General features: G+C 47.7%; 1 protein-coding gene across 4 annotated transcripts in view; it reads left to right on the top strand.

The window, feature by feature from the left end:
• The window catches only part of TRAF3 (TNF receptor associated factor 3), a 110,132-nt gene that overhangs the window by 74,112 nt on the left and 16,304 nt on the right, over positions 1-19,716 (top strand). For all 4 annotated transcript variants that reach the window (XM_075330519.1, XM_075330521.1, XM_075330518.1 and 1 more), the window contains exons 4-9: positions 5,754-5,858; positions 7,959-8,126; positions 8,348-8,428; positions 8,623-8,697; positions 10,384-10,476; positions 17,075-17,215. In XM_075330519.1, the coding sequence (XP_075186634.1) occupies positions 5,754-5,858; positions 7,959-8,126; positions 8,348-8,428; positions 8,623-8,697; positions 10,384-10,476; positions 17,075-17,215 (663 nt within the window). The remainder of the gene's footprint in view (positions 1-5,753; positions 5,859-7,958; positions 8,127-8,347; positions 8,429-8,622; positions 8,698-10,383; positions 10,477-17,074; positions 17,216-19,716) is intronic.

Raw genomic sequence — 19,716 nt, 5'->3', positions numbered from 1 at the left:
CCAAACTTGCCTCTACTAGAATAAGTTAGAACTAATGAATGTCCAAGTGGTAGCCATCTTGACTCTCCTACACATGTCTGTAGGACTGGTCTAATCAATATAGGCTAGGGACCATCTTCACTATACAGGATTAATGGCTTCTTTTCAGCTTGTACCAATGGGCATCCTTGACTTTACTAGACATGCTTCTAGACCTGATCCTTCCATGTGATGACCACAAGCCTGTTTCACTCCTCAAGACTGGGTTTTATAACTTCTCTATCCAACTGGTAGCCATGAGTATTTTTGACCTTTATTAGACATGTTTATCGGACTGGTCTGTCCTATAAAGGCCATGGCTCACCTTCACTCTTTTTGTCTAGGAGCCCTTTCCAATTGTTCCACTGTATGTTCTTGACTTTACTTGACCTAGTTCTGGAACTAGCCCAAGCAATCCATGTCAAAGGCTACTTTTGCTCCACTAGATGTTATTCTGGACGTTTTTTTTAGAATTGGACCAGCCATGTGATATCATGGCTCATCGTTGCTCTGATAAACCTATTTTATAGGACTGAACTGTCCAATCAACTAGAGATCTTCAACTTGTCCTGTCCACTCACTAGAAAAGTAGTTGGGCAAGGACCATCTTAAAGACTTTTTAGATGGCAGCAACTATTTGATAGGGGGGGAAATCACTGAATACTTTGAAGGAAGCAGTGGAGGAGTTAGGAAATCATTATTGTGTCACTAAAGTTAATTCCTTTGTCGTTGTTTTATTATGGACCTTAGTTACAAATCTCGGTTAATGACGTTGTGTGTCTTACTATAAAATGTGGGAAAGTTTTCTTGCACAACGTTATCAGTAATCCTACAGCTAAAGGACTGTAGAACGCTTTCTTCCTCTGTATCTGATTCTTAAAGCTGATGTCCTCTTCACCTACTATTTATAGGAATCGAGGTCCTAAAGCAGCGGCCTACCAAACATCGGGGCATGTGATGTTGGGGCTTGGGTTCTAGCGACCAACTAGACCACATCCAAGAGCAATTTCAGATCCCAAAATCTGTTGGGAACGAGGCATTTGGATAGTGCCCTCCACACCTTTCTTACTCTTGTACATCAGTCTTTCCCACTGGAGATCATAATTGGTAGTGTATGCTAGAAAAATAGATTTCCGCTAAAGATACCACCTCTGTAAGAAGACCACCCATGGTTTAGACCAGATCCAAAGAATGCCTTGTATCATTTTTGGATGGTGATATTTTAAGAGCACCAACACTCAACAAGTTTTCGGTGGTCTTACGATTGAAGAGCAAAGGAGATGTGTAAAACTATAGATGTGGCCATCGATGGACATCATTTAGGTCCTTTCTCCTTTGACTGTAGGTGAAAAGCCTGGTGGAAACGGTGGGAATGAGTTCTTCATCTCGAGTCTTAACGTGAACACAAGTTTCCTTCTCTAAGTGGACACAAATACGTGAAGAAAAAGACTTCTATGTTTTCCCAGGTCTTTGTAGGATGGCACGGATCTGGTTTCTGGATCTTGCCTTCGGATCTCACGTGTTCTGCTTTCAAAACAACTCAAGTAATTTGTTTCCCTTTCTGTAACAGAAACTTCTTCGCCTCTGGCGCCAATGTGGGAGGCATTGCATGGAAAATGCAGCTCATTCGGGCTCTGAGCAGAACGGAGAACTGCAGTTATACAGGAACTTGTTAACTCCTTATCCACTATGTGAATATGAATCAATGAAGCTGAAAACGCGTGGGAAGGCTGATCTGCAAGAAACAGAAAGCAAGCTGACGGGGTAAAAAGAGAGAGTGCCAAAAAAAAAATCCAAAGTCTAGCTCTTGTGTAAACAGGAATGGGAATTCTGAGGCGATGCGAAACAGTTGACGCGTTTCAGGCTATGACGAAGAATAGCTCACAAACTGTGATTACAGCATGACACATAACAGAATATTTACCACATTTTCTCCTGTTATGGATGATTGGATCACTGCTGTACTTCACATGCCGATTACCAAACCCATCAAGTCGCATAAATGCCAAAAATTCATCATATAAATAATAAACAGGGGACTTTGATCATGTAAAAGATCAGCAGGCCCAGATCATAGTAGCATATTGCTCAAAATGGGTGGTCCCAGCATTCCTCCCTTAGACTGTATTGTTAGGATGTAAAGTGGGGTTGGCTCTCATGGTAGGTACAGGGAAATACCAAGTGTACGATGAAAGAGAAGGGAAACCCTGTGTCTAGGGAAGGGGGGAGATGGTGACCCCTGACCAAACCTACTGCTAGGCCCTGGCTTCCCTCACCGCCGTAGATAGGTTCTGCTTCTATGCGCCGAACAGGATACCTGACCCCTAGGCTGACACTGATCTGGGCCCTAGGTAGGGAGCAGATGGGATGAGCGCTAAGTCAACCCCACTAGACACTAAAGGACACGCAGGAATAACAAACAAGGGAAAACAACAAACAACTTATCTCTAATTGACTCGTGGAGAAGCTGCAAAAACCACCAAGATTCTCCAGATGTATGCAAACAGCCTGCTTGCACTGATGACTTGATAAAGATGTATCAAATATCACCATCACCGAATTATAGGAAGTTAAGGTATATATAGACAAGGAAAGTATTAACGAAAAGCAGCTGACAGGCTGAACAACGCCCAAGGGTCCTAAAGGGAATGGGATTGAAAACCAAGCAGGAATGATACATGGTGAGGGAGTGGTTTGTGCAGCTAAACACTGTGACCTTCTATAGCCGGACACCACTGGACTGTCTGTCACCTGTGACATTGGCATTATTTCTCTTGGTTATACAGCTAAGCCAGCCCCATAACTGAAAAAAGACCCTTGCCCTAGTCATCAGTGGCCACGTGATCCAGGGTCTGGAAATTCAGTTCAGTTTCTTATGGTCCTCTGTTTAGTGGTGAGTCAGGGAAAAGGGGAGACAACTTGCCACGTGGCTTAGGACTTTATGGGGCATCTTTAATAAAGCATTTAGATATGCATCTCATCATCGTAATGCACTTATTTGCTCTCCATGGAAAACCCCTTGAAGGAATTGGCTCCTCACTTCATGCCCTTTTCATTCTTGAAATCAACGGAGGTCAAGATCACATCCTGTTTAAACTCTTAATGAGGAAAATAGGGGTGTGAAATAGAAAAAAGGAACCTAGATCCTGGCAAGGGAGTAAAAAGAGGAAGACTTTCCAGTAAATGGTGGCTAGGGGAATACCTTGAAAATCCAAGAGGGTGGACTACTCAAGAAAACGTCTGGAGATGAGGACGTGTATATGGCTGCTCACCTGGCCACGATTTTAGGTGAGTGACTGATGGAACCAGCCGGTGATGATCAGATTTACACTTTCCTAACATTGAACAGAGGATTTAGGGGGAGATATGCTGCAGGCGATCAACTCCAGATAAAATTTGATTGAATCGTCCTTCGCGTGATCCATCATTTCAAGGAGCTGCCCTTCACTAACAACATGTAGATGGCTGAGAAAACAAGTATATGGTGTACTGGGGAGTGTCGGCAATTATCAAGACAGAGTTCACGTTTTCTGAATTGTTTGTATGAATAAGCTCGGGGTTGAGAAGGTTTGGAAAGTCCCAAGCGAGAAACAGGATGCGTGTCCACAGGATATTTCTGTCGAAATCTGATCTTAACTCCTTGGAGTTAGGTAGCTTTATCTATAGGCTTTCTTAACAATGGGCCAGGGGAACTACAAAGATGTCGACAGATACGTGCGCCTGGGTTTCACCCTGACTCTTTAATTTCTTGTAAGAAGAGTTGACGTTAAAGTGAGACCTTTCCTTAGAGAAGGATCGTACGTACTGACTCCTGTCGAAGGATCCTCAAACGGCTTTTACAAAGTTGCTCTTGCTAGATTGATTCTATGGCTGGAACCCCGGTGAGGTTGGAAAGTAGCCAGGCTTTCCTTCACCCAAAACCTCAAGCCCTCAAGCCCTGTACCCTTGCCAAGGTATGGTACTTTATCGGTGCCACCCAGGGTAGAAGGAACCGTGCAGTCCATTTCACCAAGGAGTGCCGGTCAGTCTTTATCGGTGCCACCCAGGGTAGAAGGAACCGTGCAGTCCATTTCACCAAGGAGTGCCGGTCAGTCTTTATCGGTGCCACCCAGGGTAGAAGGAACCGTGCAGTCCATTTCACCAAGGAGTGCCGGTCAGTCTTTATCGGTGCCACCCAGGGTAGAAGGAACCGTGCAGTCCATTTCACCAAGGAGTGCCGGTCAGTCTTTATTGGTGCCACCCAGGGTAGAAGGAACCGTGCAGTCCATTTCACCAAGGAGTGCCTGTCAGTCTTTATCGGTGCCACCCAGGGTAGAAGGAACCGTGCAGTCCATTTCACCAAGGAGTGCCTGTCAGTCTTTATCGGTGCCACCCAGAGTAGAAGGAACCGTGCAGTCCATTTCACCAAGGAGTGCCGGTCAGTCTTTATTAGTGCCACCCAGGGTAGAAGGAACCGTGCAGTCCATTTCACCAAGGAGTGCCGGTCAGTCTTTATCGGTGCCACCCAGGGTAGAAGGTACCGTGCCCATTTCACCAAGGAGTGCCTGTCAGTTTAGTTCCTTCAATAGGTAGATGCCAAAATCATTTGACCCAAAAACTGTCAACTCAAAATGTTAACGTCAAAGACCAGTTATTGCTAATGGGGGCAACTTTGCTTCTTGAGACTGACATCTTGGTCGCATAGTTCATGGCTCCCTTAGTTGGTACCATCTATTCTCTGTTGGTCACCACTTCTTCACTAAAGAAAAAAAGTCTTGGAAATTAAAAAAAAAAAAAAAAACTTAAGTCAAAGCAAAACTAGATTTTCTTTGGAATTTGTCACGTTGTTATACTTCTAATTACAGCTTAGTTTATTAGCTGTTGAGTAATAAGTTGTTGGCTATAATTAAATCCATAGACGACGCTCCAGTGATCCTCAACGTTTTATTTCTTGTTCTTTCGTAGTGCAATAATGTGCTGTTAATCCGTGTGACCACTGCAGCCAATCACTTTCCCTAGAGGGCGTATGTAATGATCTGGAGGGGTCACTGAGATGAATGCTTTATCACTAGTTCAGAAAAATAAGCAAAGACTGCTGGGGACCACCGGTTCTTCCATGCTACTGAGAAGGTCAAACCATTCTGGGGAAGTCTGGCTCTTTCAGGGATGCCGAAAGACATTGGTTGTTTTGTTTTATATTTAGGAAAAGCAGCTGAAATCATAAAAAGTAGAAAGACTGGAGGTGTGTGAGGTTTTCATCCACGTCAGGGCATGTGCCCGGGCCTACAACTCCACCACATGTAGGACATCCTCCCCTCCTCCAGGCACCTCCACCATTTATGGGAGACTCCTCGCAGGCACCCGGTACCATCCATTATGAACAGTTGAAGGTTTTTGGGATTTATTGGCAGTTGACACAAGATAAAGCCACCGCCATGTTTTCCAAACCCCCCTGATATTTAGGTAGCACTCGTGTATTCCGGCTCGGTCATGGGCGTCTGTTCGGACATATTGCTGCCAGCGTCGGGTCTACCAGAAGTCAATGTGAATGGTGTTGGGAATAGCATGGTAGAAGTGCTAATCTTAGTATTTTAACAGAGATTTATTTTGAGGTGGTCTGAGGGAAAAGCTGAAGTTGGCATCCTATGGTGATAAGCCTATTAATGCCAAGGGGATGAGCGTGACTGTTCCGGATTATACAAATCGTCCAAAAGAAAAGAATTCTACGAGCAATAAAATAATCTGTTGGTTTTCAGGTGTTTAAGGATAACTGTTGTCGGAGAGAGGTGCTCGCGCTTCAGATGTTCTGCCGGAACGAGAGCCGCGGCTGCAAGGAGCAAATAACACTAGGCACTTTATTGGTAAGCTGGAAATCAAAGCCGCAAATATTACTGCCTGTAATTACCGAGCAATTCAGCACAAAGTGCAGGGAATTCCAATTATTTGGGGAGTGTAACCAGAGGGTTACATGCTCACCTCCCGAAACAGAGCGGGACCAGATCAATGGCTTACATTACTGCATTTCTCTTCTTTCTGTCCTTCATTCATATACTATTTATGTGATCTTACATCTCTGCTGTTTTATTATCTCTTTTCTTTTTGCTTCCCATTCCTTACTTCCTTTTTCTTTCTATTATTTCAGCCCTTACCTTCCATCCTTGCTTCTTTCTTTGCTAACACTACTTTGTTCCTTCTTTTGTTCTTTCTTCCTTCCGTCCTTCCTTCTGTCCTTTTTTCTTTCCTTCCTTCCTGCTTTTTTTCCTGCCTTGCTTTTTGCCATCCTTGCTTTTTGCCGTCCTTGCTTTTGCCGTCCTTGCTTTTGCCAAATAAAGAAATAACGTTTAGAACACCATTCTCAGTCTGAACTGGGTGCAAAAACCTTAAAAAACATCACTATATGGATAGAAGGTATGCACACCAGTGACTATGCAAGGGGAGTGCTTGCTTTAGCCGTCCTTTGCTTTTGCCGTCCTTTGCTTTTGCCGTCCTTGCTTTTGCCGTCCTTGCTTTTGCCGTCCTTGCTTTTGCCGTCCTTGCTTTTGCCGTCCTTGCTTTTGCCGTCCTTGCTTTTGCCGTCCTTGCTTTTGCCGTCCTTGCTTTTGCCGTCCTTGCTTTTGCCGTCCTTGCTTTTGCCGTCCTTGCTTTTGCCGTCCTTGCTTTTGCCGTCCTTGCTTTTGTCGTCCGTGCTTTTGCCGTCCGTGTTCTTTCCGTCCGTGTTCTTTCCGTCCGTGTTCCTTCCGTCCGTGTTCCTTCCGTCCTTGTTCCTTCCGTCCTTGTTCCTTCCGTCCTTGTTCCTTCCGTCCTTGTTCCTTCCGTCCTTTGTTCCTTCCGTCCTTTGTTCCTTCCGTCCTTTGTTCCTTCCGTCCTTTGTTCCTTCCGTCCTTGTTCTATCCTTCCTTCCGTCTGTCAGTCCATCCATCCGTCTCTTTCCTTCCTTCCTTTCTTCCATCCCTACTTCCTTTCCCATTTTTTCATTTCTTCTTTTGTCTCTTTATGTATCATGTCTCTCTTTACTTTCCATCCATCTCTCCCTTCTTCCCTTTATTTCCCCCTCCTTTCCTCTTTCTGCCTTCGTTCTGTCCGTATTCCTTCCATCTGTCCTTCTTTGCTCTCTTCCATTTTTTATCCTTATATCATTTTATCCTTCCTTTCTCACTTCCTAATTTTACAATCTATTTCTTTCTTTTTCTTTCTTTCTTTCTTTCTTTCTGTCTTTTTCTGTCTTTTTCTTTCTTTTTCTTTCTTTCTTTCATCCCTCCCATCACTACACACACTTCATTCATCCTGTAGACTGCAATCCTTTTACCATTTGAAAGCAAAGAAAGAGATGAGAAAGTAATCAGTGAAAGACTAGGCGACATTGCCGACATCCTAGACACATTATCGGTCTCTCTTTAGTGTCAGATTCGCATTCGCTTCCGGGAACTGTGGCTTCTACACTTACAGATGTGACAGTTATCTCCATATAGCTGGAATTATTAATTCAGTGTATCATTATACAGCGGCTCCACCGGCACCGCACCTGGATGCATCTATGGGTATTATTATTTTGAGCACCTAATGCCAGGTAGCTGCCGCCAAGGCGTGTATAAATTTGTGGTTCTACAAAGTTTGAGTCACAATTTGGCCTTTCCCTATCATGACTTAGGGAAGATGGAGCTATTGGACGGCCGGCTATGTAATACCAGCTGCCCTTTTGGAAAGCTTTTTGACATTATTTACACGAGTCTTGTATAAAGACCCCATGAGTCACACTCCGAGCAGCTGGCAGAGTTCACGTCTCCTCTTTATTCCCAAGAGCTGGCACCGGAGTTCACAAGGAGACAAAAATACCCTTATATATTTAGTGGAAATTTTGGAAAATGTATTTTTAGACAGTTGGCACGCTGTGCGCCGCAGGGAGGGTCCGTCATGGTGGCGGCTTTATAATGTTACTTGTGGTTTTCGTTTTATTTCTGCAGTTTCACTTAAAAAGTGATTGTCAGTTCGAAGAACTTTCTTGTCCTCGTGCGGATTGTAAGGAAAAAGTTATTCGCAAGGATCTCAGCGACCACATAGAGAAGACATGCAAGTACCGAGAAACGCCCTGCCAGTACTGCAAGAACCAAGTGCCGCTGGTGGAAATGCAGGTAACTGCCATGTATAGCGGATGGGACCTCAGATGGTCATAGAAAGAAATGGTGGTCTACCATTTTATATCTAAAATATTGAAAAAAGTAACAAAAACCCTATATTCTTTATATATAAAAAATATCTAACAAATGACTTCCCTTAATTAGTGACCTGAGAGCAACATTTGTCATCTGTTTCACGCCGTGTGATGACTTTTGTCACTTCTTGTCTTTTGCAGAAGCATGAAGAAATGGATTGCCCATCGGTGGTGGTGTCCTGTCCGCATAAATGCAGTGTAAAAGCTTTACTGAGGAGCGAGGTGGGTGAAGGCCGCGGGCTAGACGTCTATAACCGTATGTGCTCAGAGTAGATAAGGCAATCGTCAGTAGTGCGCCCCCAAAAATTAACATGATGCATTTATACATGAAGGACACATAGGATGCCCTATAATTTGTGGTATTGGGTTGGCCTTTTTTTTTAGGTGAGTTAATTTTTCATTTTCTCCCTATGCAGCTGAATTCTCATTTATCAGAATGTGTGAATGCCCCGAGTACCTGTGGATTTAAACGCTATGGCTGCAGTTTTAAGGTCAGTATTTCTCTGTTCCCTTATATTTTAGGACTAAGTGTAACATGAGAAAATTCCTGACCTAATACTTAAACTACCCTGAAAAAATACAGTGGTACCTCGCATAACGAGTAACCCTCTTAACGAGAATTTCCCTTAACAAGCAAAGCTTTCTGTAAATTTGTAACCCGCTTTACGAGAAAGCTTTGCTGGACGAGCGAAATTCTCACCACACACACTTTCGGTTTCGTCCATCCACCACACTCTGACCCGCACTTGCAGTCCACACAAACACACACATGTACACACAAACACGCACGCACACACAAACAGTATTATGCTCACCTTACATTCCGTTCCATCGCCGGTCTCATGGTTCTTGTAGTTCCCGGGTACATCGCGACGTCCTTGCGGCGAACTACAAGACCCAGGAGGCCTGCGATGGAACGGAACGGAAGGTAAGGTGAGCATATAATATAACATAATATGTGTACCTTTCATTTCATCGCCGGCCTCCTGGGTCCTGTAGTTCGCCGCTCCGCTCCAGTCCACGCTGTGTATCTGCATCCATAGCGACGAGGGAGGAACTTCCTGTCATCGCTAATGAAAGGCAGAGCGCTGGCCAATCAGAGGCAAGCGGCTCTGCCTTTGACGTCAGCGCTCTGGCCGGGAAGTTCCTGCTTCGTCGTTATGGTAACCTGATACACAGCCCGGCCCCGTACCAGAGAACAAGCAAGTCCCAGCAGACCGGCGATGGAACGGAAGGTAAAGTGAGCATATAATATGTGCGTGTGCGTGCGTGCATGTGTGGAATGATAGAATAGGGGACCAGGATGGGACATTTTAGAAGTTGTGGAACGAATTGTCTGCATTGCAATGATTTCCTATGGGAAATCTTGCTCTGCTGAACGAGTACCTTGATTAACAAGCACAGTCCCAGAACGGATTGTTCTCGTTAAGCAAGGTACCACTGTATAACGTATGAATTTAATACTGCCCCCTATGTACAAGAATATAACTACTATAATACTGCCCCTATGTACAAGAATATAACTACTATAATACTGCCCCTATGTACAAGAATATAACTACTATAATACTGCCCCTATGTACAAGAATATAACGACTATAATACTGTCCCTATGTACACGAATATAACTACTATAATACTGCCCCTATGTACAAGAATATAACTGCTATAATACTGCCCCTATCCACAAGAATAGAACTACTACAATACTGCTCTTATGTACAAGAATATAACTACTATAATACTGCCCCTATGTACAAGAATATAACTACTATAATACTGCTCCTATGTACAAGAATATAACTACTATAATACTGCCCCAATGTACAAGAATATAACTACTATAATGCTGCCTCCTATGTACAAGAATATAACTGCTATAATACTGCCCCTATGTACAAGAATATAACTACTATAATACTGCCCCAATGTACAAGAATATAACTACTATAATACTGCCCCCTATGTACAAGAATATAACTGCTATAATACTGCCCCTATGTACAAGAATATAACTACTATAATACTGCCCCCTATGTACAAGAATATAACTACTATAATACTGCCCCCTATGTACAAGAATATAACTACTATAATACTGCCCCAATGTACAAGTATATAACTGCTATAATACTGCTCCTTATGGAGACATATAATTACTTATTTTCTGCTTCCAGGGAACAAACCAGCAGATTAAAGCACATGAAGCGAGCTCTGCTGTTCAGCATGTCAATTTAATGAAAGAATGGAGCAGTTTTTTAGAAACCAAGGTAATATTTATGTATTTGGGGTTTTTTGCCTTTTTACTGTGAGCCTCTAAGAAAACTGTTACAATGTATCCAACAAGAGACGGAAAGACAGAAAAGACAGCAGTGCGGACGTCACTTGTGTGAATGACGCTATATATTTTTGTCTCTGATGAGGGATCTTTCTGCTTCTTTGTTGGCTTGTTGTTGTTTTTATGGGCTTTGCTTCCTTTTCTTTAACGTTTGTGAATCACTTTGGAAATCCCAGGATTTGCCGAGCACAGCCCTGTTCTCTCTGCATAAAACAACACTCAATAAGGAACTGTGGCGTTGGCTCAAAGCGGAATTTTTATTATTTTTTTTTTTTACTTTTATATAATTGTTTTTGTTTTATTTACTGTACATAAAAACTTGTAATAATATAATTTTTAGCCCTGGGATGAATTTTATGTTTTGGATCATCGATCGGACGGCTTTGTACGGAGGAGAGCAAATCTGCATTTCTTTTTCGCTCCTAATTGGGAGACCCAGACAGTGGGTGTATAGCTACTGCCTCTGGAGGCCGCACAAAGAACTACACTTAAAAGTGTAAGGCCCCTCCCCTTCTGGCTATACACCCTCCCGTAGGAGTACGGATTCCTCAGTTTTAGCTTTGTGCGCAGGAGGTCAGACACGCACGCATAGCTCCATTGTTTTTAGTCAGCAGCAGCTGCTGACTATGTCGGATGGAAGAAAAGAGGGCCCATACAGGGCTCCCAGCATGCTCCCTTCTCACCCCACTGTATGTCGGAGGTGTTTGTAAGGTTGAGGTACCCATTGCGGGTACGGCGGCAGGAGCCCACATGCTGATTCCTTCCCCATCCCTTTTTACAGGGCTCTGGGTGAAGTGGGATTTACTGGTCTCCAGGCACTGAGACCGTGCTCCATCTACAGCCCCTGGAGAAGATGCTGGATGGAGCGGAGTACATCAGGGACATGGCCCTGCTTCCTCAAGGTACTCTGTGTCCCCGTGCATTTGGCGCTCACACCGCAGCATGCTGGGTGTTGTAGTGCGCCGGGGACATCAGCGCTGCGGCGCTTGTGCCATGGCCTCATTCAGCTTCGCTGAAGCAGGCACACTTCTGGGAATCGGTCGCGCCGGCCGCTGGGACTGCGGCGCGGCTGGCACTTGTGGTGCGCCGGGGACTTCAGCGCGGGCCGCGCTTTTACGGCGGCCGCGCTGATAACTCGAGTCCCCGGCTTTTGCGGCCTGCTTCCGTTCGTTCCCGCCCCCAGACCTGCCAGTCAGGAGAGGGGCGGGACGCTGGTCAGTGCATCAGCGCCGAGGGCTGGAGTCGTTTTTACATACTCCAGCCCTCACAATCGGCACAGAGGGGACACTGTTTCCCGCACTTTTGTTTAGGAACTCCCACGGACCGCCCCTCTCCACAGACGCCGGCAGCCATTCCTGCTGACACGCTGAGCTGCAGAGGGGAGCCGGGGAGACCCAGACAAGGAATTCTGCGCCTCTTACCCGCTATTCAGCGGGCGGTAAGCAGCCCTCAGGGCTCACCCCCTCTTGTGCCAGTAGTATTCTTAGTATTTTGTTTCTACAAATACTTTGTATTGCATAGCGCTGGTCGCCCTTTGGCTATAGACTCTCTCACATTGCAGAGAGCCAGCAGCATGTCGTCCGTAAAACGCAAGGGTGCCAAGGCACAGACATTATATGCTTCCTGCACCGCATGTGGGACTTTTCTACCGGCAGGCTCCACGGACCCCCATTGTGTGCAGTGCTCGGCCCCTGCGGCGCTTGCACAGTCGGGACCTCTGCTGGACGTGACCCAGGGTGTACCACCTGTGAATGCTGTCCAGGTGACAGGAACTGAGTTTGCAGCTTTTGCTGACAGAATGTCTCTCACTATGTCACAAATTCTTGACACATTGCGAGCTAGGCCTGTACTTCAGGCCACGGACACTGTGCAATCATTGCCCCCTGGTCCCCCTCAGCTGAGTTACCTCCAAGCTCCGGGACGGGCACATACACCTCAGGGTGAAGACTCTGACTCGGACGATGGCCCCGGGCAGCCTAAGCGGGCTCGCTATGACGGGCCTTCACATTCATCTCAATGGTCAGGATCCCAGCGAGATGAATCTATGGGTGATGAGGCGGATGTAACTGATCAGGATTCTGATCCTGGGACCGCTCTCAATCTAGATACACCAGATGGTGACGCCATAGTTAATGATCTTATATTTAACATCAATAAGATGTTAAATATTTCCCCACCAGCTCCTCTTGTAGAGGAGTCAGCTTCGCAGCACGAGAGAATCCATTTCAGATACCCTAAGCGTACATTAAGCACTTTTCTGGACCACGCTGACTTTAGAGACGCAATCCAGAAACCCCACGCTTATCCTGAAAGGCGTTTTTCTAAACGGCTTAAAGATACACGCTATCCTTTTCCCCCTGAGGTGGTCAAGGGTTGGACCCAGTGTCCAAAAGTGGATCCTCCAATTTCCAGGCTTGCAGCTAGATCCTTGGTTGCAGTTGAAGATGGAGCGGCACTTAAAGATGCCACTGACAGGCAGATGGAGCTCTGGCTGAAATCCATCTATGAAGCGATTGGAGCGTCATTAGCGCCATCTTTTGCGGCCGTATGGGCACTCCAAGCTATCTCAGCCGGGCTTGCGCAAGTCGACTCAGTCACACGTGCATTTGCCCCGCAGGTAGCACCATTGACCTCGCAAATGGCGGCATTCGCGTCGTACGCGATTAATGCTGTTCTTGACGCTACAAGCCGCACGGCAGTGGCGTCAGCCAACTCCGTTGTTTTGCGTAGGGCCCTGTGGTTGAGACATTGGAAAGCAGATTCTCATTCCAAGAAGTGCTTAACCAATTTGCCTTTTTCTCGTGACCGATTGTTTGGAGAGCGTTTGGATGAAATCATCAAACACTCCAAGGGTAAGGACTCATCCTTACCGCAACACAGACAAAACAAACCCCAACAGAGGAAGGGTCAGTCTGGTTATCGGTCCTTTCGAGGACCGGGCAGGTCCCAATTCGCCTCGTCAAAAAAGACTCAAAAAGACCAGAGACGCTCAGATTCTTGGAGGTCTCAGTCACGCCCAAAAAGGACAGCCGGAGGAACCGTTGCCAAGACGGCGTCCTCCTGACTTGCAGTCTCCGATTCCCACACCCGCGGTCGGTGGGAGGCTTTCCCACTTTGGCGACATTTGGCTGTCACGCGTCAAAGACCGTTGGGTGAGGGATATTCTGTCTCACGGGTACAGGATAGAGTTCAGTTCTCGTCCGCCAACTCGTTTCTTCAGAACTTCTCCACCACCAGACCGAGCCGATGCTCTGTTGCAGGCGGTGGCCGCTCTAAAGGCGGAAGGAGTGGTGACCTCCGTCCCTCTTCAGGAACAAGGTCACGGTTTTTACTCCAATCTGTTTGTGGTCCCAAAAAAGGACGGATCGTATCGACCCGTCCTGGATCTAAAGTTGCTCAACAGACACGTAAAAGTCAGGAGGTTCCGGATGGAATCCCTACGCTCCGTCATAGCCTCAATGTCTCAAGGAGATTTTCTAGCATCAATAGATATCAAAGATGCGTATCTCCACGTGCCGATTGCACCAGAGCATCAGCGTTTCCTACGCTTCGTCATACACGACGAACACCTGCAGTTCGTAGCGTTACCTTTCGGTCTGGCAACAGCCCCCCGGGTCTTCACCAAAGTCATGGCAGCAGTAGTAGCTGTTCTGCACTCGCAGGGTCACTCGGTCATCCCGTATCTAGACGACCTGCTTATAAAGGCACCCTCTCAAGAGGCATGCCAGCACAGTCTGAAGGTGGCACTAGACACTCTCCAGAGTTTCGGGTGGATTATCAACTTTCCAAAGTCTCATCTAACCCCGACCCAATCTCTGACTTATCTTGGCATGGAGTTTTATACTCTCTCAGCGATAGTGAAGCTTCCACTGGACAAGCAGTGCTCGCTACGGACTGGAGTGCAATCTCTCCTTCAGAGCCAGTCGCACTCACTGAGGCGCCTCATGCATTTCCTAGGAAAGATGGTAGCAGCAATGGAGGCAGTCCCGTTCGCGCAGTTTCATCTGCGCCCTCTACAATGGGACATTCTACGCCAATGGGATGGGAAATCGACGTCCCTCGACAGGACTGTCTCCCTCTCTCAGACTGCCAAGGACTCTCTGCGTTGGTGGCTTCTCCCCACCTCATTGTCACAGGGAAAGTCGTTCCTTCCCCCGTCCTGGGCAGTGGTCACGACGGATGCGAGCCTATCAGGGTGGGGAGCGGTGTTTCTCCACCACAGGGCTCAGGGGACGTGGACTCAGGAAGAGTCCACCCTGCAGATCAATGTTCTGGAAATCAGAGCAATCTATCTTGCCCTGCGAGCCTTCCAACAATGGCTGGAAGGCAAGCAGATTCGGATTCAGTCGGACAATTCCACGGTGGTGGCGTACATCAACCACCAAGGGGGAACACGCAGTCGCCAAGCTTTTCAAGAAGTCCAGCGGATTTTGACGTGGGTGGAAAGCAGAGCGTCCACCATATCCGCAGTTCACATCCCAGGCGTGGAAAACTGGGAAGCAGACTTTCTCAGTCGCCAGGGCATGGACGCAGGAGAATGGTCCCTTCACCCGGACGTGTTTCAGCAGATCTGTTGCCGCTGGGGGACGCCGGACGTCGATCTGATGGCGTCACGGCACAACAACAAGGTCCCAGTTTTCATGGCACGGTCTCACGATCACCGAGCACTGGCGGCAGACGCCTTGGTTCAGGATTGGTCGCAATTCCGACTCCCCTATGTGTTCCCACCTCTAGCATTGTTACCCAGAGTTCTCCGGAAAATCAGGTCCGACTGCCATCGAGCCATACTCGTCGCTCCAGATTGGCCAAGAAGGTCGTGGTACCCGGATCTGTGGCATCTCACGGTAGGCCAACCGTGGACACTACCAGACCGTCCAGATTTGCTGTCTCAAGGGCCGTTTTTCCATCTGAATTCTGCGGCCCTGAACCTGACTGTGTGGCCATTGAGTCCTGGATCCTAGCGGCCTCAGGTTTATCTCATGAAGTTGTTGCCACAATGAGACAGGCTAGAAAACCATCCTCAGCTAAGATCTATCACAGGACGTGGAAGATATTCTTAGCGTGGTGCTTGGCTCAAGGGTTTTCTCCCTGGCCATTTGCATTGCCAATTTTTCTTTCCTTCCTGCAGTCTGGGTTGGAAAAAGGTTTGTCGCTTAGCTCTCTTAAGGGTCAAGTCTCCGCGCTATCCGTATTCTTTCAGAAGCGCTTGGCACGGCTTTCTAAAGTACGCACGTTTCTCCAAGGAGTTTGTCATATCGTTCCTCCTTACAGACGGCCATTGGAACCCTGGGATCTGAACAAGGTTCTCATTGCTCTCCAGAAGCCGCCTTTCGAGCCTTTGAAAGAGGTTTCCCTTTCTCGGCTTTCACAAAAGGTAGTTTTTCTTGTGGCGGTCACGTCTCTTCGAAGAGTGTCCGAGCTAGCGGCGTTATCTTGCAAATCTCCCTTCCTGGTGTTTCACCAAGACAAGGTAGTACTGCGTCCAATTCCAGAGTTTTCTCCCAAGGTGGTTTCTTCCTTTCATCTCAATCAGGATATCACTTTGCCATCTTTGTGTCCGCATCCAGTTCACCAATTTGAAAAGGGTTTACATCTGTTGGACCTGGTGAGAGCACTCAGGATTTACATTTCTCGCACGGCGTCTCTACGCCGTTCTGATGCGCTCTTTGTCCTAGTCGCTGGTCAGCATAAGGGATCGCAAGCTTCCAAATCCACCCTGGCGCGGTGGATCAAGGAACCAATTCTTCACACATACCGTTCTGCTGGGCTTCCGATTCCATCTGGACTGAAGGCCCATTCTACCAGAGCCGTGGGTGCGTCCTGGGCATTGCGGCATCAGGCTACGGCTCAGCAAGTGTGCCAGGCGGCTACCTGGTCGAGTCTGCACACGTTTACCAAACACTATCAAGTGCATACCTACGCTTCGGCAGATGCCAGCCTAGGTAGACAGGTCCTTCAGGCGGCGGTGGCCCACCTGTAGGAAGAGGCTGTCTGACAGCCCGTTCATGTGGTATCTTTTTACCCACCCAGGGACTGCTTTTGGACGTCCCACTGTCTGGGTCTCCCAATTAGGAGCGAAAAAGAAGAAGGGAATTTTGTTTACTTACCGTAAATTCCTTTTCTTCTAGCTCCAATTGGGAGACCCAGCACCCGCCCTATTTGTTCTTAGGGTTTCGTTTTTCGGGTGCACATGTTGTTCATGTTGTTTCTTAAGTTCTCCGATCTTGTTATCGGATTGAATTTGTTTTTGAAACTGTTATTGGCTTTCCTCCTTCTTGCTTTGGTACTAAAACTGAGGAATCCGTACTCCTACGGGAGGGTGTATAGCCAGAAGGGGAGGGGCCTTACACTTTTAAGTGTAGTTCTTTGTGCGGCCTCCAGAGGCAGTAGCTATACACCCACTGTCTGGGTCTCCCAATTGGAGCTAGAAGAAAAGGAATTTACGGTAAGTAAACAAAATTCCCTTCTTTTCCAAAAACCGACTAATCAATTTTGACCTTTTTTTTTTTTTTTATATATTTTTAATCCAGGTGTCAAAATTACAAAACGAAAGCTCAGATAAGAATAAAAGCATCCAGTTATTACACAACCAGATGTGCACCTTTGAAGTAGAGATCGAAAGGCATAAAGAGCTCCTCCGAAACAATGAATCCAAAATTCACCAGTTACAGGTACGCACCAAATTCCAACTTTTTATTTTTTTGGATACATTTTGTAAAGATGGCCGCTCTCTGCTACAAAAAGAGACTGAAGGCAAGTTTTATTGTTATGGTTTTTATAGAAAGTGGGGTAAAGCCAACAACCAATATATGCTGTATTCCAGTTTATAATTTAAAGGTGTCCAGGACTAAAATTACTAATTAATATGAGTATTACTGGACCTCGATATCTGGCGCCCCCAATCTATGTACGGAGGTCATGCTGCTGTGGAAAGTACACAGTATACAGAGCCAGAACACCACAGCGCCGTGCATTGTCTAGTGGCCGTTCTCAGTACTGCAGCTCCACTCCTATTGAAGTTAATGTGATCATAGCTGCAGTACCCCAGAATGGCCACTACTCAGTGTATGGAGCTGTGCTCAGTAAACTGGCATTTTTAGTGACCCCTCTCCTGGGCAGATGCCCAGTTTGCTATCCCAAAAAACTACTGTATTTAAAAACTACTGTATTTTCTGAATTATAAGACCACTTTTTTCCCCAAAAAACTTCGGGGTGCGTCTTATAATCCGGATATGGTTTAGTGGGGAGGCGGTGTTCGAGTCGGGTCACAGGAGAAGAAGGTCGGCGATACTGAGGGCTCGGCAGAGGGGGTGTCACTGCAGTGGAGCAGCTCAGGGAGGGTCACAGGACAGAGGGTCGGCGATACGGCTGGCACTATTGATCTGCCAGTGGGCTGAGGGCTCCATTGATTTGCCCGCGGTTGACGCAATGGGCTTCAAGAAATTGGCCACGGAGGCGGCGAATGCACACATTGATGCGATGGACTTAGAGTTTTATCTGCGCACGCGCCGACTCCGCGCCAATTTTTTTAAGTCAAGCTTGTCAACCACGGGTGATTCAATGGAGTCTGCCGGCAAAGCAATAGCGCCTACCGCCATGACACCCCCGAGCCTGCAGTATCACCGACCCACCATCCACTGACCCTCCTGAGTTGCAACACCCCCTCACCGACTCCTCGTCCACTGAACCGCGACACCCCCTCCTCCAAGCCCGCAGTATCACCAACCCTCCTGAGCTGTGACACCCCCTCCTCCGAGCCTGCAGTATCACTGACCCCCCCATCCGATGACCCACCGTCTACTGACCCTCCTGAGCCTCGACACCCCCTCCTCCGAGCCCACAGTATCACCGATCCACCGTCCAATGACCCACCGTCTACTGACCCTCCTGAGCCTCGACACCCCCTCCCGCGAGCCCGCAGTATCACCGATCCGCTGTCCAATGACCCATCGTGTACTGACCCTCCTGAGCCCTTAACATCGACCTTTCCTCCTGTGACCTTCGTGAGCCGCTCCACCACCGCTCCTCCCTGGTGAAATATTATAAGACGCACTAGGATTGTAAGACTGACCCTCATTTTAACATTAATAATTATTTTTCCTTTCTTCAGCGCTCTATTGGGAGACCCAGACGATTGGGGTATAGCTACTGCCCTCCGGAGGCCACACAAAGCACTACACTAAAAAGTGCAAGGCCCCTCCCCTTCTGGCTATACCCCCCCGTGGTGTCACGGGTTCTCCAGTTTTCAAGCTTTGTGCGAAGGAGGTCAGACATCCATGCATAGCTCCACAGATTTTAGTCAGCAGTAGCTGCTGACTATTTCGGATGGAAGAAAAGAGGGCCCATATAGGGCCCCCAGCATGCTCCCTTCTCACCCGTTGATGGTGTTGTAAGGTTGAGGTACCTATTGCTGGTACGGAGGCTGGAGCCCACATGCTGCTTTCCTTCCACATCCCCCTGAGGGGCTCTGAGGAAGTGGGATCCTGCCGGCCTCAAAGCTCTGACGCCGGGCTCCATCCACAGACCCATTTGAACCTGCTGGATACGGAGCTGGAGTACCGTTCAGGGACATGGCCCTGCACCATTACAGGTACTCTGTGTCCCCGTACACACAGGCACAGCACACTCCAGACTTGCTGGGTGTGCTAGTGCGCCGGGGACAGTAATGGGTTACAGTCACTGCAGCTTTGCTGAGTGACTTTGTGTTTTGGGAACTACCGCGCCGGACGCTCCGGGAGCGGCGGCGCGGCTGGGACTTGTAGTTCGCCGGGGACTGGGCGCCGACCGCGCTTTTACGGCGGCGGCGCTTATAAATCCAGTCCCCGGCTTCTGCGGCCTAGTGCCGCTTCGTTCCCGCCCCCCCCCCTGTCACTCAGGGAAGGGGACAGGCGCTGAGCAATCAGCAGCGCCGAGGGCTGGAGCCTTATTTACATGCTCCAGCCCTCTCACTGCACACTGTCGGACGCCGGATTCCCGCTCTGCCTTGGGGGCACGCCCACGGCCCGCCCCTCCTCACATGAGCTGGGGAAGAAGCCGGCAGCCATTACTGCAGTCCGAGCTCGGACTTTCGGCAACCAGGCAGGACGGTGGCGATCATACACCCGCTTATAGGCGGGCGGTAAGCGGCACACATAGTGCTGACCACATTTAACTGCAGTGTGTACATGTGTTG

The sequence above is a fragment of the Anomaloglossus baeobatrachus genome, chromosome 12, assembly GCF_048569485.1.
Source record: "Anomaloglossus baeobatrachus isolate aAnoBae1 chromosome 12, aAnoBae1.hap1, whole genome shotgun sequence".
Lineage (NCBI taxonomy): Eukaryota > Metazoa > Chordata > Amphibia > Anura > Aromobatidae > Anomaloglossus > Anomaloglossus baeobatrachus.
Note: the sequence above shows the minus strand (reverse complement) of the source record. Positions and strands in the feature narration are given on the sequence as shown.